A 25,646-nucleotide genomic window follows, 5' to 3' on the forward strand; every position below is an offset into this window, starting at 1 on the left:
ACTCAACGAACATTTGTACAAGCGCTTACCATGTGCTACTCCATTAGTCGGTGAAATAATCAGTCAAGTACAGTTTCATTAAAATCATTTTACTTAAAAACTTTAATTCAGCAAATGTGGATTTCAAGGGACAGTCATATTTACGAGGACAGAGCTACTATCCCCCACCCAGGGTTCCTGTAGGGCAGACAGTGGAGGCACTGAAAACCTTGCCCTGGAAACTAGGGCTGGTCCAAAGACAGCAGGTTGGAGCCTAGAGCCCTGGAACAGGTAGTCCCTGGCAGGTCTAGCTCGGAAGACAAAGACAAAGTACAGATTAAGAGGGGCTATTAGGAACATGGGAGTGCAGTGGGGAAAAGCCCGAGGCGGGTCTTGGGAATGGGGGGAGAGGAAAGGTTAGGCATATGAGGTGATGTGCCCTGGGGCACATGGAGGCACTAGAGGGGGTTGGCTCACTTGAGTTGGGAGAGGGGCAGCCTACCCTAAAAGAGGAGGCCTGGGATGGCCCTTTCCTCTCCCTGGGGGCAAAGGTTATCATTCTGCTTGGAGACTTTGGCCTTAGGGCTGGGGGCAGCTGGAGCTTTCCAGCTGACATAATTGGGCAGAAAGAATTTCACCATAAAAACCAAGTGGGGACAAAGTATGGGTGAAATGAAAGATAAAGCTTTACTTCAAAGGAGACCTCTGTAACTGTTGGGTCTGCAATCCAACAGAAAGCCACTCTCCAGCTGAGCTCATTGAGAGGAGGGGCTGGCTTAAAGGCTCACCTCCCAGTCTGTCCCTTCCTCTATCAGCTGTTTGGTCCTGAGTTTTAAGGAGAGAAGTGTAGCCCCAGCAGCTTCAGAATGAACCACAGATGCTGAGTTCTCTGGACTGGGCGGGGACTGAGGCTCAGGGCCTTAAGGCATCTGGGGACACAGGAAGGGCCATTATTTCTGTATAAAGACCAAAAGCAGCAGCAGGGGGTGGGAGGCAGCCACACCTGCAGCATTAAAAAAAAAAAAAAAAAGCAGCCCCCCTCCCCCCCAACCATTTCCAATATGTGGCTAAGAAGTTTAAAGCCATAAAGAAAATACAAAAGTTGAGCTTCCCAGGCTCCCTGGGATGCCCAGGAATCAGGGAGCTGGGTTCTTCCTGGCTTATTATTAAAAAAACAACACACACAAGAAAATAAAAACAATTGTTAAAAAATTTAAAGGCAACCTACAGATACAGCATTCCCCTAAAAAGGAAGCTGCACAATGTCCAAAGGCACTCAAACCCCAGGATCCAGCATAGGCCCAGCCTTATGGAGCCACCCAGGGAGCCCAAGACGCCTCTCAAGAGACACCAAGGAGAAAGAAAGGAGGGAGACAAAACACACAAAGAGATGACAGAAAATGGATGAGAGAAAAGTCAATGAAGAGTTACAGAGAAAAGGGTATTGAGGAGAAAGCAAGAATGAGGTCACAAACCCTGGGGGCCTCTTAAGGCTACAATGTTTTTGGGACAGGATCTCTGGTGGCCCCCCCCAGAAGTCCAAAGTGGGGCAGGGCAAGAATATTGCCCTAGAAGAGTGACATAGGTCCCAGGGTATGGGGAAAAGCAATCCTGACTCCTGCCCAGTCTGGTCCCTACATGTTACTTGAAGGACATCCCCTCTTTTTCTTTTCCCCCACTAAACAGGAACTCTGCAAGTCTATAGAACTGCAGGGCCCAGGGAGGATGTCAAAAGGTGCTGGTACTGAAGGGAACAACCCCCATTCCCTGGCACAGCCATTTCTACTAAGGAGAAAGGAGCTGAGTCTGAGAGGGCTGGCCCTGATCAGAAGGCAAATTCTTTACATACATTGTTGTGTTTTTTTTTTGTTTGTTTTGTTTTTTTAAAAACTGGAAATCCAAGAGTGGGCTTTAAAAGCAGTCAGCCAGCTTGGGGTAGGGTCGAGGTTTTGATCAGGGGTTCATTAGAATATCCTCTTGCGTTTCAGGTAGGAATCTGCATAATGGCCCCCCAGGCCTTGGGAATGCTGCCCCACATACCCCCCTTCAGGGCTAGGCTCTGGGGAAGGAAGCAGGTGGGAGAAGCCCCGTTTCTGGCCACCCATAGGAGTCTGTGAATACAAAGTACAAAGCAGTAGGTGAAAGGTGGTCCCCCTTCCCCAGTCTTCCCCACGAACCACCTGCCCCAAGCCATTTACCTTCATCAGGCTGCCATGGCTGTCAGGGCCAGGACCCAGACCCAAGAGACCCTCTCCAGAACCCATGGGGGACGTGCCAACAACCTGAGAGGTGAGGGAGCATCAGTCTCGATTCCCATGATTCAGGCTTGCTAATCTCCCCTTTGCCCCATGAAATCTTTTTGCTAGATACAACTTCTCTTCCCCAAAGGGACCTGGATTCTTTCATGAAATCTGCAACCCTCCTGAAGTTGGCTCCTCCACAATTAAAAGGTGACTGTTGCCCCGAGGCTCCACCTCCCCCTCAGACTTGGAATTTCTGATGGTGGGCCAGGCAAGGAGTTCTTAAGCACTCTACTTCCCACTCCTCAGTAACCCCCCCCCTTTACATGTCCAATTAGGGGATCTTACCTTGTTGAGGTGACTCTGCTTGAGGCCAGCCTGCAGACCACTGGTGAAATAGGAGGTAGGGGAACCTGAGTAAAAGTGGGGAAGCCCCCCACTTCCACTGCCCCGTTCACCAAACCCACTGGGTGGGGGAGACATCTGCAGGGAACCAAGAAAACAAGAGACATGGGTGAGATTGGGTAAGAGAAAAAGAATGGGATGGGATAGAGAAAAGGGAATTTTACCTTATGTCTGCTGTGCCCAAGTGGTCCTAGTATGGGCCCCACAGATTCTCGAGGATGGGAAAATATACGCCTTGGACCCAAATCCTGGTGAAGAGATCATACAGTTGGAAGGAAAGGTTCAGAGAACTAAACAGCTTCATAGCAACCACCTCAGTAACTATAGCCCATATGGTCTTCCTGGTCAGGCATCCCTCTTTTGCTCTCTCCTAAGTTATAAAGCAACTGAGTTATAGAGCCCAAACTTCCTAGGAGAGAGCCTGGAGTGTGTTCCAAGGTCAGTAAACTCCTGTCCTGTTTGATCAGCATGAGCTGATTGAATATATGAGCTTCATGTGTGGTAAGATAAAGAAAATAGAAGGACAGAAGAAAAGGCAGAAGGTTGAGGCCCATAAGTCTTACCGGTGGATAGTCAAAGCCATAGCCATCTGAGGAAAGGCCTGAATCAGTGGACAGACGGGTGCTAGAAGTACCGCCCAGCATACTGGATTTCAGATTAAAAGCTTTGCTGCCACTCCCTGGGGCCAAAGGGAAAATATCAGATTTGCTTTTCTTAAAGCTATTCTACTCCCAACCCAACCCCTGAACCCCCATCCCTTCCCACCCTTACTCCAACCCAACTCCAGCCTAGACACTTTACTAAGCAGGCTACCTGTTGGTAAGAGACTGTGTAGGTTTAGGTAAGGGTTCAAAGGGATCCTGAAGTCCTTGGGAGGCTCTCCCAGCAGTGAGACCTAGGCAGGAAGACACAATCACCTTTGGCAAAGGCTTCCCATAACCTTGCCTGTTCCTCACCCAGAGGAAGGGTTTAAGTCTTACCCCAGAGGTTGGTGGGGGCCCATTCTCACTGAGTTTCTGTAATCCACTGAGAACAGAACCCCGAAGGGAGGCAGGAGGTGGAGTGAGCTGAGTGGCTGAAGCCCCCAGAGCCAGAGCTTCACGATCTCCCCCTGCTGTGCCCAGCAGTGGAGGCAAGAGAGATGGAGGCTTCCCTCGAACTGGGGGCATGTCTGAGGGCAGGACTCCTCCTTTGAAAAGAGAATCTGCCATGAGCATGGGAAACCCTAATTCTCCACCACCACCGCCCCATCTCCCCTCCCCCCCCAATCTAATCTCCTGTGAAGTCTGTCTGGCCTTTCAAGATCATCCCAAACTGTTTGTGCTATCACATAATCACTCCGTGTGAATTTTGTATTTCTCACTGTCCAGGCTGTTTCCTTTATACTGCAATAGAATGTAAAGACAGGAGTACACTGTATGTGTATATTCAGTGGGTACTTACTATATGCTTCTGAATGAACTGACTTTGTGGAAGGAGAGAATGCAGCAGAAACCCAATTTACCTGCAGGTAACTCTCCAAGAAGAGTGTTCCCAGGCTGGGTCCCAGATTGGAATGACCCTAAGGGAGAGTCTCCAAGGATCCCTGGTTTCTAGAAAGAGTTTGGTCAGTGTCAGAACTCAGGTAAATTTGAGCACCCAAGAGTAAACACTATTGGAGGGCAAGAGGTGGCCCATCAAAGCAACACAAGGGGAAAAAATCATCAGTACTTCCAGTGGTGGGAGAAGAAGTCTGGTATTCATCAGTAAATCAAAACAACTACTGCTATTCCAAGAAAGATAATTGAAGACAGAAAATGAAAGTCCATTTCAGGAAGATAAGGATTATAAAGAAAAGGAAGGATCAATGAAAAGGTCAAAGTCCTCAGGTAGAGCTGGCCTAGGGCAGTCTCCAGTCAGGAAGTTTCTAGACAGTGGGGATAGAAAGTAGGTTTTCAGTTGGTCAATAGTGATCTGTGAACAAGACCTCCATGGTCAAACTAGGTCTCTGATTGTCAGCCTGCCAACCGGGCAGATGTAAGTGATGTGGTAGACTTCTGCAGAAAGGAATGGAGTTGCTTGATAATTATTCCTGGCCTTATCTTCCAACTCCTGACTCTGGTGGAGAGCTGGTATAGACTATGGAATTATGACCCAAGGAAGGAGGAAAAGGCAGTACCTGCTGGACTTGGCTCTGAGTCTGTAGGGCAAGCTGAAGCAATGCTGTGGATAAAGCTGGGCTGTTCAACAGGGGCATGGTTGGAGGTGCACCCAGGAGGCCTATGAGACCAGGAAAAAAAAAAAAATCACTACTCCCTGGTTTTCCATTATATTTCCTTACCACCCAGGAATACCTCCCAGGATCTATCTCCACATCCCAGAGGGCTAAAGGGAACACTTACCTTGCTTATTTCCACCCCCAGGACCATGCAGCAGAGGATTCAGAAGAAGTTGTAGAGATGCAGGGGGTCCTAAGCTACTGAGGATCTGAAGAATGTTTGGCTCAGGCAGCAGCCCCTTCCCCCTGTTCAGAGCCTTAAGAGACAAACCAAAGAAACCAATCATAGTTCAGCACTGCCACATAAAGATTAACCCAGGGCCTGGCAAGAGGGTAACATGAAGTAAGGTATCCTAAATCCCAGACACCTAGGCCAGGAAACATGGGTTGCTTAATGTCCTATGTCCAAGGAGGCCCCACTCACCGTGGCCTGGGCAGCAATGAGGGCAGCTAGCATACTCCGGCCTGGAGGGCCTGGGGCACAGAAAGACACTCGGACAGGATTTCCAGCCAGGACCATCCCATCGGCCTGCTGCTGGGCTTCTTCAGCCATCTGTGATGTCTCATACTCCAACACTGCAAAGCCCTTCAGCTGTCCATCCTGTCCATATGCGAGCTGTGAGGCAAAAAGACAGGAAATAAACTGGGGAGGCCTATCACTACCCACCTCCCAGTTTAGAGATAGGCAAGTCAAGAAATCTATGGTCAGGTCATCATGATATAGTAGAAAAACCAAGGACTTTGGAGCCAGAAAACCCAAATTCAAATTATGGCTCTGGTAAGTCATTCTCTGTCTCTAGGCCAATTTCCTCCTCTATGAAATGAAATGGACTGTAAGGTTCTTCCCATGCCCCTATTAATAAAGGTGTAACACTGACAATGAGCCAGGCAAGCTTAGGCCTGTTTACCTGGCAGAAGGTGGGAGAATGTACAGAAGAAAGAGCCTGTCGAAGTTCATCCACATCACTGTAGCCCTGGGGTAGGTGGTCAACACAGAGGCATCGTGAATGCAACAGTGCTGGAGTCAGCTGGCTGGCATCTGTCCAGTGCACATACAGTGTCCGGGGGCCCAGTGGTTTGCCCAGTAGGTCTGACTTGGCTCTAGCTGCTGAATCCTTCTTCATATACTCTACAAAGCCATAGCCCTTGGAGTGACCACTGCGCTCACTGTACACCAGGAAGCAGCGCTCCAGATTGCCAAAGGGTCTCACTAGCTCCTCAAACTGCTGCTGTGTGTAGCTTGGGGGCAAGTTGGCAATACAAAGCAGGGCATCTGTGGGCTGCAGCTGCACTGACAGCTCCTTATCCCTCAGGTGGCTCTGGTGAAATGTGCGGATCGCTGATTCTGCTTGTTCCCCATTCAGCAAAGTCACAAAAGCTGGGATGAAGGGAATCACAGAGGGAAAAAATGAATACAACTAATAAAACAAGAGCGCCCCCAGAATCTCATCCTCTTGCCCTACAGCTTCCAGACCACTTTTCTTGGAGGGCATGTCTTTCCTAATCTCAATTTCCCAAGCCAGAGCACCCACCACTCACCAGTCCCCTTGTACTTGTCCACAAAACAGTACTTGAGCTCATAGTCACTGAGCAGGTCATGTACTTCCTGTAGAAATAAACAGGAGATCAAGAAAAGTCACCTAGAGGCTAAAAAAGTAGGGCATTGAGGGGTTGCGGGGTAAATGGCTTGAGAGAAGAAACAAACTCCAGGATTCTGACCAGCTCCTTGATGCCAACTGCAACACTGTTCTTCACAGGAAAGCTGTGGGGACAAAGATGACGGGGCTGCCTATGCCAGATGAGATATCATGTTCCCCACAGGGTTAAAGTAGTGGACAGAAGACTTAGGACTCCAGAAATTCGAACACCAGGCCAGAAGCAGAATTTGTCCTAAAACCAAGTAGCCTACAGATCTGTTCCTTTCCCACAGAGCTCTTTCTCAATGGTTTAAAACCTTCCTATTTTAACACACTCTGGCAGTAAGACTAGAGACCTAGAATGTACCAGCAGCAGAAAAGAAGGTACTAGTGTAGCCATCTAATCCAATTTCATATCTAACAGATTCACAACTGTCAGTCTCTACTTGGACATTTTTTAAAAAATCCTTGCTTTTGTCCTAGTAACAACTCTAGGACAAAAGGGCAAAGGCTAGGCAATTGGAGTTAAATGACTTGCCCAGGGTCACCGTCACAGGTAGAAATATTGGAAGCCACATTTGAACTCCAGACTCGTTATGCCTGGTTCTCTATCCACTGTGCCACCTGGCTGCCCTCCATCCACGTTTCTTTACAAAGAGATGTTTGTTCCTTTCTTGCAAATAAATGCCTTCCACATTTCCCTCTTCACCAGGTTCAAAGGATACTAGAAGCTTAAAAAAGAGTTGGGTTCCACTCTCCTAGCATGCCCACAGTAAATAAGGGAAGTACTGAATCCAGGGAATTGCACCAAGGGATAGCAGAGTCATGACATTAAGGTTTACACAAGTATTCACACTAAAAACCCCATTAAGATGTTTGTTTTGCTAAGGATGAGGAATTATCTAGAGAAACTCGGCTATCCATCTTAGCGAGCCACCCACTTTTCAATGCACAAATATTCCCGGACCAGCCCCAGGAGTCAAGCCTGGCTGCCTCCTTTCCTTCCTTCCTCCACCTCTCAGCCTGGAAGACATAAGAAAGGGCCTAGAGCCCGCAAGCAAGCCAGGAGCCTGGTAGCTTTGGGTCAGACCAGGCTGGCCCCAAGACTCTGGGGCCCCACTTCGGTGGCGCCGACTTCCAGAGACCTCCCCCAACCCTAAACTCGCCAGACGAAACACCATCCGGTCCCAGAAGAGCGCCCGCGGCCCCGCCCCGCGATGTCAATCACTCCATCTCGTACAAACTGGTTGGTTGCTCCAAGGATGCCACGCCCCCTCGATCTTTCCCTGCGTTCCCCTCCCCCCACCCAGCAGAGCACACTCCCTCGGCGTACCCCGCCCCGAACTCCCACGTTGGTATCTCCCACTCCCCACAGCCCCCTGGCGGAAGATGTCCTGCCGCCAGCGCTCTAGTCCGCAGGCCACCCCCCACCCCCCGGATCCCGCGGTGGTGTCTCTCATCCGTCCGTCCCCTCTACATAGACAGCGGACGTGTTAGTCTCTCTTGCCTCTCTCCCTCCCCACCCCCTCGCTTCGCACCTGGTTGGTCACGTCCCCCGGGAGGCCCCGGATGAGGATCTTTCGGCGGTTACGGAACTGGCGCTCAGTCCGCTCCAGGCGGCTCCGCACCTCTTCGGGGTCTAGTGGCGGCAGCTTCTCGTCCAGCGTCCTACGCTCTCCGACACCACCCGCTTCGGCCTCTGCCTCGGGCTTCGGGCTCAGCGGGGGCCGGTGAGTAACGGACACGTCTGCCGCCATCTTGGGAAACCCGGCGCCTTCTGGGATCAGCGAGCCGGGGCGGAGCGGCCTAGAGCGGCAACGGCGCCGCGCCTGGCCATTGGCTAGGGCAAGTCCCACCTCCCTCTGCTCCTTTCGCAGCCCATTGGCTACGATACTCCTCCCGCCAGCATCCCGCCCACTCGTGGGTAAGCTGTGTTCCCTAATTGGACTTTGACCGCCTACTATAGGTGGGGAGGCGTGATTGAAGTGGCCGGCGGAAATGGTGAGCACGCTTTTCCGTAGCTCCACCCCACGTGGACAGGCGGAAGAACCTACTGAGAGCCAAGCTAGAGGCCGGAGGCTGTCTCTGTTGTAGCTTTTATTAACCTAGGCCGCGGCTTTGGGTCTCCAGCCTCTAGTATCCGGCTCCGGCCTCTCCATTGGCGTCCAGATTATTTAGGTGCATCCTTTGGGGCTGGTAACTGCCCCTCCGCAGATTCTTCCGCAGGAACAAGATTGTGATCGCCCCCGCTGTGGTCGCGAGTCCCAGGGCCAGCAGTACCCCCACGACGATGGGCACCGGGTCCCTTCCGGATTCTGCGAGGTCGGGTGAAAGAGGGAGGCTCAGGCTTCCAGACTGCCCGGCCAGGCCTTCGATCCTGCCCTTCCCCACCACCACCACCAGGATCACTCACCCAACACGGTCACGGTCACTCGTTTGTCCGTCCGGCCCCGACTGCTTGTGGCTGAGCAGCGGTAGTGACCTTTGTGAGCCCTGGTGACCTTCAGGGGGACCCCGAGGTGCAGGGTCTTCTGATCTTTCTCCCGGGCACAGGCCACGAATGGAGCAGGGTTCCCACTGGCCTTACACTGCATAATCTGCGTGGTCCCTTCTGGCCAAGTCCAGTTCCCAGGACATTTGGTCTCTTCCAGCCGTGGGCCATCTGGGAAAATCAGGAGGTCAGTGCTAGGGGCTGGGAAGACCTTGACTAGCCAATTTTCCTTGAATAGCCAAAGAAAAGAGTCAAAGGTGTTTATTCAATTAAATTGGAGATGTATAAAGTGCTTTAATTTAAATGTAGCCTCAGACACTCATTAGTTTCATGACCCTGTCCCAGTCACTTAACCTCCATATTCCTTAATCAACTGGAGAAGGAAATAGCAAATTAATGGTAGCTGTACAAACAAAAAAAACCCCAAACCCTATGGAATTAGGATTGACTGAACAACAACAAAGTGTTTAAATCTTGAAGCATGAGTTAGCTGCTATTTTATTTACTTTGTAATTTTTGTTTTCATTAATAGTCATTCCCAGGTCTGACCATGTTACTTCAAAAACCTTCAGTGGGAGCAGCTAGGTGGTTCAGTAGATAGAACCTCAGGCCTAGAAATGGGAGGTCCTAGATTCAAATGTGGATTCAAACATTTCTAACTGTGTGACTGGGCTAATTAACCTCAGTTGCCTAGCCCTTCTCTTCTGCCTTGGAACTGATTTTTTTTTAAACCCTTAACTTCTGTGTATTGACTTATAGGTGGAAGATTGGTAAGGGTAGGCAATGGGGGTCAAGTGACTTGCCCAGAGTCACACAGCTGGGAAGTGTCTGAGGCCGGATCTGAACCTAGGACCTCCCGTCTCTAGGCCTGGCTCTCAATCCACTGAGCTACCCAGCTGCCCTGGAACTGATTTTTGATTCTAAGAAAGGAAAGGGTTTAAAAAAGGAACAACAAACTTCAGTGACCATTATATGTAAGGATAAAATACAAACTTCTGAGACATGGTGCAACCTCTAACACCACCAGCCATGTGACCATAGAGGCAAATTACTTCTCTGCACCTCAATTTTCTCATCTGTAAAACAGATTTAATAGATACCTAAAGTAGTTAACTTAACAAGGTTGTTGTGAAGCAACTCGAGATTTTAAAAATTACATATTTATATAGTGATTACTATGTGTTAGGCACTGTGCCAAGCACTTTATAATTATCACAACCCTGGGAGGTAGGTGCTGCTCTTATTCCTATTTTTCAGATGAAGAAACTGAGGCAAATAGAGATTCAATGACTTGATTCACTGCTAGTGAGTGTCTGAGGCTGGATTTGAGCTAAGGTTTTTCTGGCTCTATTCAGGACATCATCCATGAATTTTTTTTTTAATTCTTCTGCCTTAGAATTTATAAGAAGTATCAATTCAAAGGTAGCAGAGAGGTAAGGGTTAGGCAGTTAGGGTTAGTTGACTTGCCCAATGTCATACAGCTAGGAAGTAGGTAAAGTCAAATTTGAACCCAGGACCTCTTCAGGTCTGCTCTCTAATCCACTAAATCACCTAATTGCCCCTACCACCTATAAAAGTTTATGAATCTTAGGTATTTTTAACTTCCACAGGCCAACTCCAACCTATGTCCAGCCTTCTATAATCTCCTTCCCCTTTACATAGCTTTTTTCAACCAAAGCTATTGCCTATACTGTCTGTCTCCCTTGCAATACCCATCTTCCCACATGGCCTGTGTTTAAATCTGGCTTCAGATCGCTTTCTAACTGTGTGACAATGGGCAAGTCAGCTAGCCCAATTGCCTTGTCCTTGCCATTCTTCTATCTTAAAATTGATCCTAAGAAGGGAAGAGTTTAAAAAAAATAAGGAAAAGAAAAGAAAGATATATGTATCATCTCATCCAAATAGTACCTTTGAAGGCAGCAGGTATGGTGCCTTTCATTCTTTATATCTTCAGGGCCACTATAGGACTCTGAATTTAGTAGTACTTAATATGTATTTCTTGAATTGTCTGGGCAGCACAAGAAATTGGTGGTCAAGAGGCTGTACTTACATAGGACTAGAAGCTGAAGGCTCTTGTTCCTCCATAATTTCTCTCCCATCAGTTCCAGGACAGCTTGGCAGGTAAACCAGTACCCATCATATTCCTCAGTGGCTGTCAGGGAGAGCTGGGCAATCTCACCAGGTGAAAAGAGGGTGCCATTTATCAATACCCTGGCCCCTACCAGTGCCTCACAGGTCACATTCACTAAGGTCCCTTCAGGTACAGTGGGCTGGCTGATCACCAGGTTAGGTAGAGGGAAACCTGAGGAAAAGGATAAGGGACCATTTTGGTATCCAGAGAGAGCTGAGCAGGGCCTTGACTTTGTCTTTGCCCTTGCCCTACCACCTCCCTCTGTCTCAGCCCCATCAGGTTGTGACTCTCCTTACTGTAAATGGTCAGATTTCCATGGACTTCTCGGTTTTGATTCCCTAGAGTCACGTTGCAAGTCAGCTCCCACTGGCCCTCTCTCTCTCCCTCTGCAATGGCTGCTATGGCTGTGGCCCTGAGCATGTCCTGGCCCCGGGTGACTGTTAGACTCAGGTTTCTCCCTCCCAGGGACAGATAGATTTGGGCATCCTCCACTGGAAATAGCTTGTCAATCTCGCAGCTTACAGTGGTCTCCTTGCCGATCTCCAGAAGTTTAGGGGCTGTGAGGTGAGGGGGATCCTGGCCTAGGACTGAGAGGACAGGAAGAATTAGAAGAGAGAAGTTCAGACAGGTGGGAATAGAATGTGAAGGGTACTGGTACCTGTCCCCCTTTTGCCATCCCTCACCAAATGTGTGGAGCTCCACAGGGATCGAACTGTTCTGATAGAGGACTAAACCTTGTGGTCCCAGGTCCAGCTTCAGCTCTGCTCTGCAAGAGAAGTTGGCTTTGTGGTTCTCTCTACTGGCTGTGGCTGTGACTGTGATCTCTGCTGCCTTTTCTGGGCCTTGTTCAGAGACTGACTGCCTGCTCAGTTCCTGAGATCCTTGAAACAGTGCCACTGTCAGGTTTTGTCTGGGTCTCCCACCCAACACTTGGCATCGAAGGCTGAAATTCTGGCCGACAGAGATCCATGGATCCAGAGGTTCAAGCGCCACATATTCTGGTGGCTCTGGAAAGAGGAAAGAGAACCCCAAATGGACTGTGGGAGTAGAGGATTGCCTAGTTTCCCACTACCTCCTCCTAGTGGATAGGTTCAGCTTTGGACAGATTACAGTGAAACTTTTTTTTTAAACCCTTACCTTCCACCTTAGAATCAATTCTATCTATTGGTTCCTAGGCAGTGGTAAGGTATAGGCCAGTGATGACAAACCTACGACACACGTGTCAGTGCTGACATGTGTAGCCATTTTCAATGACATGTGGCCACATGCCGAGGATGAAACATTTGATGTAGTGTAGACACTGTGCACTATAGATGACAATTCTACCAATATTAATTTACCTATTTTGGTTTACTAAATATAGTTGCATATCATAATTATACATTTTTGTTATTTAAACTATAAATATCATGTAATTATGTGTTTTTTTCTTCTTGAAATGACACACCACCTGAGTTATGCTCGTTTTTTTGGCGAATTTTGACACACCAAGCTCAAAAGGTTGCCCATCTCTGGTATAGGCAGTGGGGGTTAAGTGACTTGCCCAGGGTCACACAGCTAGCAAACATCTGAGACCAGATTGAACCTAGGACCTCTCATCTCTAGGCTTAGCTCTCAATCCACTATGCTACCCAGCTGCCCTCTGAAACTCTTGATTTAAGAAGACCTTCAAATACCCTTCATGACCTTGCCTCCTTCTACCTCTCCAGGCTTCCTTTACTTTGCTCTCCTGCTAAGTGCTTATTTGATCTAGTGACACTGGTCTCCTGGCTGTTCAAGGAACAAGACGCTCTATATCTAAGCTCTGGGCATTTTCTCTGGTTTTTCCATGCCTAGAAAGAACTCCCTCCTACATTTTGACTACTGACCTCCCTGGCTTCCTTTAAGTCTTCTCTTAATTCTAGTGCTTTCCCATTGTTAATTATTTCTTATTTATCCTGTCTATCCTATCTTGTTTTGTATAGATTTCCATGTTGTTCTTTCTATTCAATTATAAACTTCTCGAGGGCAAGGACTGTCTTTTGCCCCATTTTGTATCACCAGCTCTTAGCACAGTGCCTGGCACATATAGGCACTTGATAAATGTTGACTGATTGTCTGAGTCTAGTTTTTAAACACCTCAACATTCATTTTAAAATCTTTTATTAGAACTAATAAAGGCTTTTTCTGGTTAAGTTGATCAAACTTTTTAAAACCTAGCTTTTTAACTCAGTAAAAGGTTTAAATTAACACCATTTTTTGTTAAACCCTGAATATACTTTCCTAGGTGTTCTGTAATCAACAGATTTTCCTAAGTGCTGTGTGAAGAAGAGTAAATGTTCTTTCTCAAGGTCATCATGCTTATTGAAAATTGTTGGCTGGCCAAGAAGGAGGCAATAACTTGGTCAGGAGGTTATAAAACCCTAGATTTACAACCAGAACAGACCTTAGAGGTAGACCATCTTGTCCAACCCTTCATTCTACAGATGAGGAAACTGAATATGTACTAATTTTCATATAGCTGCTTCTGACCTCTCAATTTCATCTTGTCAGTCACAGGGCACATGTCCTGTAGTCATTTGTGTTATACAACCTTTCTAGATCCCACTGACAGACCTTAGGACAGAAAGCCCACCCCTTCAAACACCTGCCAAAACAGTGGGTCATAAACTGGCAGAACACTAGGACTTTCCTGTCAGACCCGGACAGATGTATAACTTGAACATATCCTAAGGGCATTCATTCCTGAGAACACCCCCACCCCACCCCCAGAAATAGCCAGTGAAGTCGAAGTCAACTTGTCCTCTACGCCCCCTCCTTCCCCAAACCTGTAAGACCCAATATCAACCCCCCCACCCTCAGGTGGGACTGCTTTGCCAATTCTCTTGGCAACAGGCTCCCCTTTACTACCTTTTCCCTCCTACCCTATGGGACTCTTAGCTATCTATTGGAATGGAGCTCCCCATCACCGCACCTCTCCTTCACACACCCCTTTCTTCCATTAAAGATTTGCTATATTACCTTACTCTCCTTGTCTCTTGGGTTGAACCCCCATCAGTCAGACTGACCCCTACATGTCATGGTTCACTGGAGGCACATGATCTCTGCTCCACATGCCCCAGTCATTCCCACTCCAGAACCCTATCGAACCCACAGACTTCATGGCACATTCCCTCACCTGTCCCACAGGCCATGGCAGTCTTGCCTGAGAAGGGGACATTGCTGGCTCAAATAGTCTGAGGCAGCTAGACATAACCACTGGTCCTGGAGTCAAGAAGATCTGGGTTCAAGTTGTGAGATAACTTTAATTTCTCTGACTCACTTTTTATTATTTAATAATGATTATAAATTAAGATACAATCTCCAGATCATTTAATCAACAAAATCTAGCCTCAGATAGCTGGGCACATCACTTAACCTCTGCCTTAGTTTCCTCAACTAAAATGGGGGTCATTGTACCATCTGTCTCCCAGGGTTTTTATGAAGATTAAATGAGATATTTGTAAAGCATTTAACATAGTGCCTGGCACCCAAAGGGCACTCAATGAATGCTTGTTTCCTTGCTAGTCATCTTATGATGAGAGAGGATGACCAGTTCCCCCAGGCCTTAATAGGGTCTCTTGGGTTAGGAGGAAAGGAGACCTCGAGGTTAGGGGTGCTAGAATGATCCCAGAGATAATAATCCCAGGAGTGGTTGCCATAATGCCAGTGAAAGCTATTGAAAGACTTCGAGGTCAGGCACAGGGAGGCCATAGGAAATACATTTGCCTCTGCCCAGGAAATTTGCTCCTTATATTGATAAACCTATAGCAAAGCTCTAGTTGTTTGGTCCTAGGTATAGTTTTGGGGCCATAGTCACTAATGGTGTGCCACCATCTCTCCCTGCCCCCCCACACCCAGATACTTACGAATCACAGTGATAGTGGTTCTGTGGACCATCTGAGGTTCCCCAAAGCAGTTGGCAAAGCAGAGGAGCTGGGTATCCTGGATCACGTTTCTCAGTAGGAATTCTTTCCATCTGGTCCCATTGGCAACTTGTGTCTTGTTAAGTGGAGTCTCCAGGCCAATGTATTGTGGCTGGTCACAGTTTGTACTGCAGTTCACCAGCAAGTTCCCCCCAGGAGCAGTCACTGGGTCTGGGGGTTCTATCCATATGATCCCTGGAACCCCTGAAAAAAGAGACATGGGCAACTGCCTCAGGCTCTCTTTTTAAGGACTTTCTTCCTGGCTTACCAAGTGTCTGGGCCCCTTTCTTACTTCCACCCACATTCCCCTTCGGACACACAAAACCCCCCTTGCCCTCTGAGGAAATCATCCTCTCCTGGGATTAAGCCGGGTTAAGTTAATGGGTACTGCTCTCCAAGTTATCCTCATCTCTGGGCCCCCAGTACAAAAACCTGGGTCCCTCTGTCCTCTCTTTGCCTTTTCTCAAAGCTAAAAGAGAATAAGGGCCCTGGGACCTACAGGGGGCCCTCTCCCTTGCCTGGGTCTCACCTGAAAGCATGAGGGCAAACACCAGCAGGTTTAGGGAAGCCTTTGGCCAAGTCTTGGGGTGTGCCATGCAGGGCCTGCAGTGAGTAGGAGATAGAAGAATAAACACAGCAAAGTGAGGCTTCCTTCTGGCTTCCGGCAGTGGGGATCGGCGTTCCTGCTGAAATGCTTCTAAGCAGGAAGATTTCTACCTCAGAGGAAATAGCTCCTGAACTCCCAATTCCCAGCCTGGAGGCTGCTCAGTGAGCATAAGAGTATGAAAGATGGGACCAAGCCCATAAGACAATTTTCCAATTCCAACAGAAGCATCTCTGATCTGTATGAAATCACTAGTCCCCACCCCCAACAGGAAGCCACCAGCCCTTGGCCAACAGTTAGGGTTAGGCCTTCTTCCTTTCTGCTAAGCAAGAGACTTGAATGGTAGAGCTAGAGTGGGGGAGGAGGGATTGATTGTCCTCTGGACAATGTTCACTGCCCAGCTTTGGTGCCCAGGGCTGGACTCATTCTGTTTCCTCTTTGCACTTCACATGCTTCCACAATGGGGGAATAAAAAAAACAAAACAACAAAACCAACCTCAGGGAGCATTTAGGGCTAGAGAGCAGGACAAAGAACTATGGGTGAAAGAAGCCTTTTAAGCTTGGTGTCAGCAGCAAGGACCTACCTGTTAGAGGTAACCCCAAGCAGGACCAGCTGCCTTCAGAAAGAAGGTTCTCCGGCCCACTGGAAGTTTTCCAGAAGAAGCAGGATTACTACTGGTCACAGATGCTTAAGTGTGAATTCTTTTTCTGGTATGAGTCGGGCCAGATGGCTGCCGAGGTCCCTTCCAACTCCTAAATTCTGGTCTGATTTTACAGAGATGAAAAATGAGTTCCAGAAGGGTTAAGTGACTTGCTCAGTCATGTGGGAAGTAAGTTTTTTGATCCAGATCAGATCCCAGGGCCTCTAGATCCATAATCATTCCTTTTCCCACTCAATCACACTGTTCTCAATTGATTCAAAGGAAGGAAGGAAGAAAAGAAAGAAACAAGCTCTTAGCATTCACTGTGCGATGCTAAGCATATTTTGCAAATATTTCATTTAATCCACAACCCTAGAAAATAGGTGCTATTATTACCCCCATTTTACAGTTGAGGAAGCTGAGAAAGACAGATTAAAGCGATTTACCCAGGTCACACAGCTAGTCTGAGGTCCACATTTGAATTAGGGTTTTCCTGATTCCAAGGCCAACACTATCCACTCAACCCCTTAGCTGTCTCTGTTGTATGGAAGAGTTCATAAAGAAGAAAGCCTTTATAATAGCTTTGTTCTGGCATCCCTATCCTGTTATCAGTGATCACTAGAAAGTGATTTAGAAGTTAGAAACCTGGGCTATTGTCAGGATTCTTGACTCTCTTCCTTTTCCCTCAAACTCTTTCAAGAAGGTGAGATATCTAACAGCTTTATCACTAAGCATCATAAATATTTTCTGAGCACATGTGAAGAAGCTATGGATAAGAAACGTTATGTTCTTGGGAACAGCAATGACATGGTGAGTGCTGAGGCTAGAGCATTGGGTAGGAAGCCCAAATTTTATCTTTTTCCTGCTATAGATCTGACTGGGCTAGAAAGGGGTTGTCTCAAGAGCACAATCTACTTCTGAGACAGGCAGGTGGAGAAATGGATAGAGCACAGATCCAGAAGACCTGAGTTCAAATCCAGCTTAGGCACTTATTAGCTACATGACTCCTGGCAAGTCATTTAACCTATTTTCTCAGCTGTAAAAAATGTTAACAATAAGAGCACCTACTTCTTAGGAATGTTGTGAAGATCAAATGAGAGAATACATGGAAAAGACTTAGCACATTTTAGGCACTCTAGAATAGTTAGCTATTATCCTTTTTATTGTAACAGTACCACATCTGACATTTCCATAGCCTTTTAGGGCCTACAGATGCCTTTCCTCACAACAACTTTAGGAGGTAAGTCATGGAAATATTACTCTTCTCACTTTACAGGTGAGGAAACTGAGACACCAAAATGACTTGCCCAGGGTCGTAAAGCTAGAAAGTTGCAGAGATAAGACTCAAATTCAGGTCATGGCAAATGCTCTTACCTACACTGAGCTGCTTTGTGATATATATAGTGAGTTTTTGTCCTCCCTTTTCTGCTACTAAGTTTTGGGAGGGCTGGATCGCGTGGAATTAGGTCTGTTTTGCTTTAAATCCTTGTTCCATCATAAACAAGCATTTTGCATTTTAGACTTCTCCCTCTCCTTCCAGCTCCCACCACTCTTGCAGACTCAGCCAAGCTTCCCCTTCTCTCTACCCAAGGAGACAACATCTTGGACCATCTTTTTGTTACTGGGGTTTGCACCATCTCTCAATCATTCCCATGCTGGTTCTAGAGGAGGATTTAGGATAATCTTAGCTCCTCTTCGATGATTCCCAGTTCTCTCCTCTGTCACCAAGACTTAGCAATCTATCTCTTTTTCTGTGTATTATGTGTGGGAGGGGAAGGGGGTGTGGAGGAAGAAGAAAAGGGAATAACAGTTTATCAAGTGTCAGGCACTGTGTTAAGCGATTTACAAATATCTCTTCGGCTTCCAGGCTTGTTAAAGTTTGCGTGCTGAAGAATGAACAGGGACTGAGGCTAGGCAAGCAACTTCACAAAAGTTCTGATTTATTATACATTAGAGAAAGATTTTTATCTAGAGTAGAATGCTAAGCATTACATCATATTTAGGAGGCGTTTCTTTCCCACAGAATATTGTTTATGTAAAAGCATGAACCAAAACATTTTTTAAGACTTCTCTGTAAACCCAAGAATTCAATGGGCCAGAGTTCATTCCCAGATATCTCACCTGCTACTTGCATAAACAACTTTGCTGTGACCTTCAACAGAACACAGAGGTGTCTCTGGGAAAATTATTTGTGGCCTTTTTCTCCCTGGATCAGACCCCAACATTTATTCATGGCTCTTTTCTCACTGGATCAGACCCTAACATCTCTTTGACCTTATCATTATTTCATTTCACAATACTCCTGTGAGGAAGATGCTATTATCAGCCCTGTTTTGTAGTTGAGGGAACTGAGGCAGATAGGGATTAAGTGATTTGCCCAATCAAGTGTCTGAGGCTGGATTTAAACTCAGAGCTCTGTCCACTGGGCCACCTAGCTGCCTATCCAGATGTATCACTCAATCCATATCCTGGGAGTCATCTATTCTCTTCTTCCTCAAGTAACTTAGTACCTGGCTCAATTCTTTGAGCCACCTCAACTCTTGCCTTTTACGCAAGGGGATTTCAACATTGCCACTGATGTTCCCTGTAGGGTTCCAGGTTAAAACAAATCATGAAAGTATTAAAGATGCATTCAGTAGGTGACTCTTATGAGCAATAATATGCTCGTGTACCAGACTTCTGGATATATTTCTAATATTTCACATAATTGATTTCTGGATCCTTGCATTGAATCAGGGCTCAAATCTTGTGGTACTCTGATCCCTTCCCACACCTGCAGTCAGAAGGTCAAATGAACCTCTGAGCTGGGCACTGGCTACTACACTGTCTTAGTCTTCATCTCGTTTATCTTGTTGTTTACCAAGCTGATGCTAAATTCTCTACCATGTCACATGTTTAATCAACTATCTCCCTCTTCCCCATTCCTCAAAACTTCATTAAAAATGTTTTCACCTGTAGTTCGCTCTCTCATACCATCAGAAGAGCAATTGACAGGCTGGACGCTATGCCGATGAATCCTGTGTCTCTTCGCCTTTTTTCTTGCCTTATATCCTCACTTCCTTAATCTTTTTTTTTTTTTTTAATTTTAAACCCTTAATTTCTGTGTGTTGACTTATAGGTGGAAGAGTGGTAAGGTTAGGCAATGGGGGTCAAGTGACTTGCCCAGGGTCACACAGCTGGGAAGTGTCTGAGGCCGGATTTGAACCTAGGACCTCCTCTCTCTAGGCTTGGCTCTCAATCCACTGAGCTACCCAGCTGCCCCACTTCCTTAATCTTTAAACCCTTCCACCTAAATTCCCTCAGTCCCCAGTTTCTCTTTCAGGTGGTCAACCCATGTAAGAATATCTTGTTACAATATCTTGTAATGTAGCTGGTCAGCTACATTAAGAGTCAGCTATTGAATGCATCTTTAATACTTTCATGATTTGTTTATACCTGGAACCCTACATTCCCTCCCATATAATGGCCTTCCAATTCTTCAGTCACTGCAACTCCTACAACCTATATTTCTACTCAACTTTAGCTACTATGAGGACTGATACACTTTTCATTTCACCATTACCCACAAATATACCACTTTCGTTCTCAAGAATTTAGAAAGTCTTTTCTCTGACCATAGTTTTTTTTTTTTTTATCATTTTCTCCCTCCCTGTGCCTTACAATGGACTTCATTCTTCATCATCATCCATATTCCTAATTCTTCCAGCCTTTAGCAGTCTTTTAGGCTACCTGGTCAACTGCTTTGGGTTCACTTCCCAATCTTGACCCTTAAGCTAACCAGTTCAGCATTAAACTCTCCTCTCCTCTGAAAGTCCTTTCCCCTTTTTATCCTTTCAACATTCAGATCTTTGCCAAAACCTAATCATTTCCACCATTCACATCTGCTCCAGTGCTCCTGGGAAACATAGTAGGGGTTAATACATGTTTATTGATTGATCGATTGAGTGCTTCTGTTCACTCACTTGTTGCTGAATATAGCTGATGGAAGTCAGGCAACCCTGGTGAGTCTACTATAGATTTCTGTTATCTAATCTCAAATTGACACAGACTGCAGCAGAACAATCTCTGTATTCTTCCTTACTAAATTGTCTCTAGCATTACTCAAAGCAGCTATACCAAACCTTCCAACCTTACCTCAAGCCTCCACTGTCCACTCCCCTCCACCTTTCTTCTCAGCAGAGGATATTGCATCATACTTTATTGAGAAAGCAGAAGTCAGTTATACACCATGAACTTCCTCTCACCCCTCTTCTCTTTAAACCTGAGACCCCTTAGATGTCATTCCTCATTACTTCCTCCTTTTTACTCCAGTTTCTGATGATGAGGTAGACTGTCCGCCAAACTCATCCCTCTATGTGTACCTATAATTCCAATCTCTCCTACCTTCCCCAGAGATTGCCTCCACAAGAATCCATCCTTTCTCTGATTTTCAGATTAACTTCATTTTCTCCTTATCTATTGGTTTCGTTCTTGCTACCTACAAAAGTGCCAAGGTTTTTTTTTAACCTAAGAAGAAGCAAAAACTTCTTTCCTTGATTCTACTTAATATCACCAAATGCTATCATCTTCTATCTCTTTTCCCTTTGTCAGATAAACTACAAATATGCTCTCTACTCTCCTTGCCTCCACTAACTCTCCTCTGACTTAAATTCTCACCTCCTTAAAATCTCACTTCCATCCTTATCCCTCAATTACAATTGATCTCTTCAGAGTTAATGATGTTTTTTATTCATGTTCCAGATGAGAATTTGAATTAGTGCTCCTTCCTTCCTTCCTTTTTTCTCTTTCTCTTTCTTTCTTTTTCTCTCTTTCTCTCTCTCTTTTTTCTCTCTTTCTTTCCTTCTCTTTCTTTCCTTCTCTTTCTTTCTTTCTTTCTTTCTTTCTTTCTTTCTTTCTTTCTTTCTTTCTTTCTTTCTTTCTTTCTTTCTTTCTTTCTTTCAACAACCCTAGAAGGTAGCTGTTATTATTATGACCAATTAAAAAAAAAAAACCTTACCTTCCATCCATACTGTGTATTGGTTCCAAGGCAGAAGAGTGGTAAGGGCTAGGCAATGGGGGTTAAGTGACTTAACCAGGGTCACACAGCTAGGAAGTGTCTGAGGCCAGATTGGAACCCAGGATCTCTGGTCTTTTGAGAAATTCACTGAGCAACTTAGCAGCTCTTATTATCTCCATTTTACAGTTGGGAAAATGAAGGCAGTCAGAGGTAAAATGACTTGCCCAAGATTATGTAGCCACACACAGTCTGAGTCTAGATTTGAATTTGGGTCTTTCTGACTCCAGGCCCAGTGCTCTAGCCACTGTGCCACTCTTGCCACAAAATTTCCCTCTTTCTCTTGAAGATACCACCAAGTTGGCAAACTTGGTATAATCCTCAACTCCTCTATCCTTCATCCCGTATATATAACTAGTTACCACATCTTATCAAGTTTATCTTCACTATAACTCTTGTATCTGTCCCCTTTTCTCTATTTACTTGGATACTACCTTAGACTGGACCCTCATTACCTCTCAGTTGGACTATTTTTTTTTGTTTTTTCTAATATGAAAAATTTTAATTAATTAATTTAGAATATTTTTCTATGGTTACATGATTCATATTTTTTCCCTCCCCTCCTCCCACCCCCTTCCTGTAGCCAATGAGCAATTCTACTAGGTTTTACATGTTAGGCTATTTTTTTGAAACCCTTTCTTTTTTTTTTTTTTTGAGGAAGGTTGATTTAAACTCTGACCTTCCACCTTAGAATCAATACTGTGTATTGGTTCCAAGACAGAAGAATGGCAAGGGCTAGGCAATGGGGGTTAAGTGACTTGCCCAGGGTCACATAGTTAGGAAGTGTCTGAGGCCAGATTTGAACCCAGGACCTCTCATCTCTGGGCTTAGCTCATTAACCACTGAACCTAATAAGGTTTCCTGCCTCAAATTTCTCCTCTCTCTAATCCAATCTGCACAGAGATGCCAAAATGATTTTCCTAAGACATAAGAGATGATCCCGCCACTCCCCTCCTCAATAAGCACCAGAGATCCCCCGTTCCCTCTAGAATAAAATGCAAATTCTTCTGTTTGGCATTTAAAGCCCTTCATAAGCTAAATCTAATGTATCTCTATAGTATTATTATACTTATTTCCCTTCATTCTCTGGTCTGGTCAAACTGGTCTTCCTGCTCTTCCTTACAAACAACATTCCATCTCCATTTTCTAAGCCTTCGAATTGGCCATCCCCTTAGCCTGGAATGCACTCTGACCCTCCCACCTCCTAGAATCTTGAGTTTCTATCAACCCACAGTTCAAGCATTATTTCTATGTGAAACCTAGAGATGCTGAAGATTAGTTTTAAATGTATCAGGAAACTGAAATGAGAAAAGATCTTAATACTTTGGTCAATTTACTTCACTTCTCATTTTAAATCTACTAGTTTATAAGTTTATAAGCCAACGCTAGCATACACTACGAGATATTAGAATATACTAGGAGGTTTGTTGCAGGACCAGATACAATTAGACTTGTTCTGAAAATTCCCCGTTGTCTAAAGCTTTATGATTTGTAACACCTTTGTCACATGCTAGAATCTTTGAAGCCACAATTGTTCTGATCCCATGTTATCTTTGAATGGGCACACTAATGCACTGTTGGTGGAGCTGTGCAGTAGTTCCATCCTTCTGGAAAATAAGTAGCTAAAATGCCCGTATCTTTTAGCCAGAGCTTCTGCCACTAGGCTCTCTATACCCCAAGGAGGTCAAAGACAAAGACAAAAACAAACACCAACATTTATAGTATCGCTTTTTGTAGTAGCCAAGAACTAGAAACAAAGTTGTTTTGTTCCTTAGTCGTTTTGGTCATGTCCCGCCCTTCGTGACGCCCTTTGTCATTTTCTTGGGAAAGGTGGTTTTGCCATTTCCTTCTCTAGCTCTTTTTGCAGATAAGGAAACTAAGGCAAACAGGGTGAAGTGACTTACCAAAGTCACACAACTAGTAAGTGTCTGAGGTCAGATTTGAACTTGGGAAAATGAATCTTCCTAACTCCAGATCTGGCACTTTATCCACAAGAGATCTCCCTGGAGTTGCTGACAATTCAGGAAACATAAACACACACACACACACACACACACACACACACACACACTAACATGTTCCTTAACTACAAGTGCCTGCAACCCTGGTGTGCTAAGAGTGAACTTTCCACCCACTGTGAAATCTCCTTGAGATACGAGATCATATCACAGTTCCCAAGAGCTCATCTAATCCTGTTTATTCTTCTGCCTACTCTAATATACATTGCTTCCTCAATTTCCATTTATTATTTACATTGATAGAAAGGTTTACTAGCTCTCCAAGGGGGTGTGTAATTGTATTGTTAGTGGGAGGGAGCCAAGTTGGTGAGAGTAAAATAATTGTTACTCTCTCCTTGAGAACAGTCAGGGAAAGTGCCTTTTAATCTGAACTCATGTCATATCCCTAGACCACAGCTATTTGATGTATAATAGATAAATAATAACTATAATGCCCCCCTCTTGGAGTAGAAGACTGGTGGAAAGATCATCCAGTCACAGCCTTCCTAGATCCTGCCTGGCCCTTCCTAGTTAGGCTGCTGGCTAAGATGCCATAGTCTCCTTCCTCTCCACAATTATAGTGTCTCTTAGAGACAGGATGAGCAAGATCCCCAGGCAGATATCTATCCATGGCACATCTCTTTCTACACTGATGGTCACCCACATACATACTCTACACTTTTATAGAAATTCACATTGTTTCCCTCAATAGTGTAAGCCCCTTTGAGCTCTGACTGTATCCCCAATGCCTAGTACAGTATCTGGAACATAATATTCCATGATTGCTTGTTGATTGATTGGTCTGAGAAAGCAGAACCACGAGTAATGGGAGGAAGATACAGAGAATCAGACTTCAGTTCAATGGAAGGAAAAATATTCTAATAATTAAAGCCATTCAAAAAATGGAATGGGCTACTAATGGTTTTTTTTTAATGTTTTATTTTTTTATTTTTAACTCTTAACTTCTGTGTATTGACTTATAGGTGGAAGAATGGTAAGGGTAGGCAATGGGGGTCAAATGACTTGCCCAGGGTCACACAGCTGGGAAGTGTCTGAGGCCGGATTTGAACCTAGGACCTTCCGTCTCTAGGCCTGGCTCTCAATCCACTGAGCTACCCAGCTGCCCCTACTAATGGTTTTTATCTTTAATAATAGAGGTCTTCTAGCAACAATTAGGTAGGAATTGGGCAGCCATTTGTAGGTGATATTGTAGAGGAAATGAATTTTCGTTTTCATTTTTTTAATTCATTTTTTTATTTTTAGAAAAATTTTCCATGGTTACATGATTCATGTTTTTACTTTCCCCTTCACCCCTTCAAACTACCCCCACAGTGAACTCGAATTTCCACTGGTTTTAACATGTGTCATCAATCAAGACTTATTTACATATTATTGATAGTTGCATTGGTGTGGTCCTTTCGGGTCTACATCTCCAATCATGTCTGCATCAACCCATGTGTTCAAGCAGTTGCTTTTCTTCTGGTTTCCACTCCTGCAGTTCTTCCTCTGAACATGGGTAGCGTTCTTTACCATAAATCCCTCAGAACTGTCCTGGGTCATTGCATTGCTGCTGGTACAAATGTCCATTATACTTAAAAATAAGCTGGACTGAGCAGCTAGATGGCACAGTGGATAGAGCACCAGGCTGAGTCAGGAAGACACATCTTCATGAGTTCAAATCTGGCCTCAGACACTTATTAGCTTTGTGACCCTAGGCAAGTCTCTTAACCCCTTTTGCCTCAGTTTCTTCATCTGTAAAAATGATCTGGAGGAGCAGCTATGTGGCTAAATGGATAGAGAGCTGGGCCTGGAGAGGGAGGGTCTTGGGTTCAGATGTGGCCTCAGATATTTCCTAGCTGGGCAAATCACTTAGCCCCCATTGCCTAGCCCTTACCAGTCTTCTACCTTGGAACTGATACCTAGTATTGATTCTAAGTAAGGGTTCTTTTTCAATGAGCTAGAAAAGGAAATGGCAGACCATTCCAGTGTGTTTGCTAGGCAAACCCCAAATAGAGTCAGAAAGGGTCAGACATGGCTGAAACAACTGAACAACAACAACATAGACTGGACTAGATGGCCTTTGAGGTCTTTCCCAAATCTTTTATTCCATGGTCTTCTGTGAATTGAGGGTGCTAGTGGGATATCTAAGCAGAGATACTCAAAGGATAGAAATGCAGATCTGGAACTCTGAGAAGATGGTAAGCAATTACCTGTCATAAGTGGGTATATCCTCCCTTCTTTTTCATAAGAGACTCCAAGGGCTGTTT

The 25,646-nt window shown here is 45.5% G+C and overlaps 2 protein-coding genes across 5 annotated transcripts; both read right to left on the reverse strand.

The window, feature by feature from the left end:
• Positions 1-73: 73 nt before the first annotated feature.
• On the reverse strand, positions 74-8,290 carry RAVER1 (ribonucleoprotein, PTB binding 1). 3 transcript variants are annotated; one of them, XM_044658389.1, is made up of 14 exons: positions 8,057-8,290; positions 6,421-6,487; positions 5,790-6,259; positions 5,306-5,497; positions 5,006-5,138; positions 4,783-4,883; positions 4,129-4,216; positions 3,605-3,813; positions 3,438-3,519; positions 3,188-3,303; positions 2,789-2,872; positions 2,568-2,702; positions 2,178-2,261; positions 74-2,090 (listed from the first exon to the last, which is right to left on the reverse strand). In XM_044658389.1, the coding sequence occupies exons 1-14, from the start codon at positions 8,273-8,275 to the stop codon at positions 1,944-1,946; spliced, it is 2,127 nt and encodes a 708-aa protein (XP_044514324.1). In that variant the 5' UTR covers positions 8,276-8,290; the 3' UTR covers positions 74-1,943. The 3 variants fall into 3 exon arrangements, with proteins under 3 accessions (XP_044514324.1, XP_044514323.1, XP_044514322.1); XM_044658388.1 differs by having other exon boundaries at positions 3,188-3,299; positions 3,407-3,519; positions 8,057-8,275; XM_044658387.1 differs by having other exon boundaries at positions 3,188-3,332; positions 3,374-3,519; positions 8,057-8,275.
• Positions 8,291-8,598: 308 nt separating this feature from the next.
• Positions 8,599-15,680, reverse strand: ICAM3 (intercellular adhesion molecule 3). 2 transcript variants are annotated; one of them, XM_044658391.1, is made up of 7 exons: positions 15,614-15,680; positions 15,028-15,288; positions 11,824-12,147; positions 11,437-11,727; positions 11,060-11,311; positions 8,932-9,180; positions 8,599-8,833 (listed from the first exon to the last, which is right to left on the reverse strand). In XM_044658391.1, exons 1-7 carry the CDS (start codon positions 15,678-15,680, stop codon positions 8,652-8,654), a joined length of 1,626 nt encoding a protein of 541 aa, XP_044514326.1. In that variant the 3' UTR covers positions 8,599-8,651. The 2 variants fall into 2 exon arrangements, with proteins under 2 accessions (XP_044514326.1, XP_044514325.1); XM_044658390.1 differs by lacking the exon at positions 15,614-15,680 and having other exon boundaries at positions 11,437-12,147; positions 15,028-15,333.
• Between the last annotated feature and the right edge of the window lie 9,966 nt (positions 15,681-25,646).

The sequence above is a fragment of the Gracilinanus agilis genome, chromosome 1, assembly GCF_016433145.1.
Source record: "Gracilinanus agilis isolate LMUSP501 chromosome 1, AgileGrace, whole genome shotgun sequence".
NCBI classification, from domain to species: domain Eukaryota; kingdom Metazoa; phylum Chordata; class Mammalia; order Didelphimorphia; family Didelphidae; genus Gracilinanus; species Gracilinanus agilis.

Excerpts from the sequence above, each read along its gene's own strand:
- RAVER1 (XM_044658387.1), bottom strand. The coding sequence starts at position 8,275 with ATGGCGGCAGACGTGTCCGTTACTCACCGGCCCCCGCTGAGCCCGAAG. Across the intron at positions 2,873-3,187 it reads ATGGCTTTGACTATCCACCG|GATTTGGGTCCAAGGCGTAT; the intron begins GTAAGACTTATG and ends TCTCTTCACCAG. Across the intron at positions 2,091-2,177 it reads GCCATGGCAGCCTGATGAAG|ACTCCTATGGGTGGCCAGAA; the intron begins GTAAATGGCTTG and ends TTGTATTCACAG.
- ICAM3 (XM_044658390.1), bottom strand. The coding sequence starts at position 15,304 with ATGTCTCTTTTTTCAGGGGTTCCAGGGATCATATGGATAGAACCCCCA. Across the intron at positions 11,312-11,436 it reads TGGAAATCTGACCATTTACA|GTTTCCCTCTACCTAACCTG; the intron begins GTAAGGAGAGTC and ends CCTTTTCCTCAG. Across the intron at positions 8,834-8,931 it reads AGTGACCGTGACCGTGTTGG|AATCCGGAAGGGACCCGGTG; the intron begins GTGAGTGATCCT and ends CCGACCTCGCAG.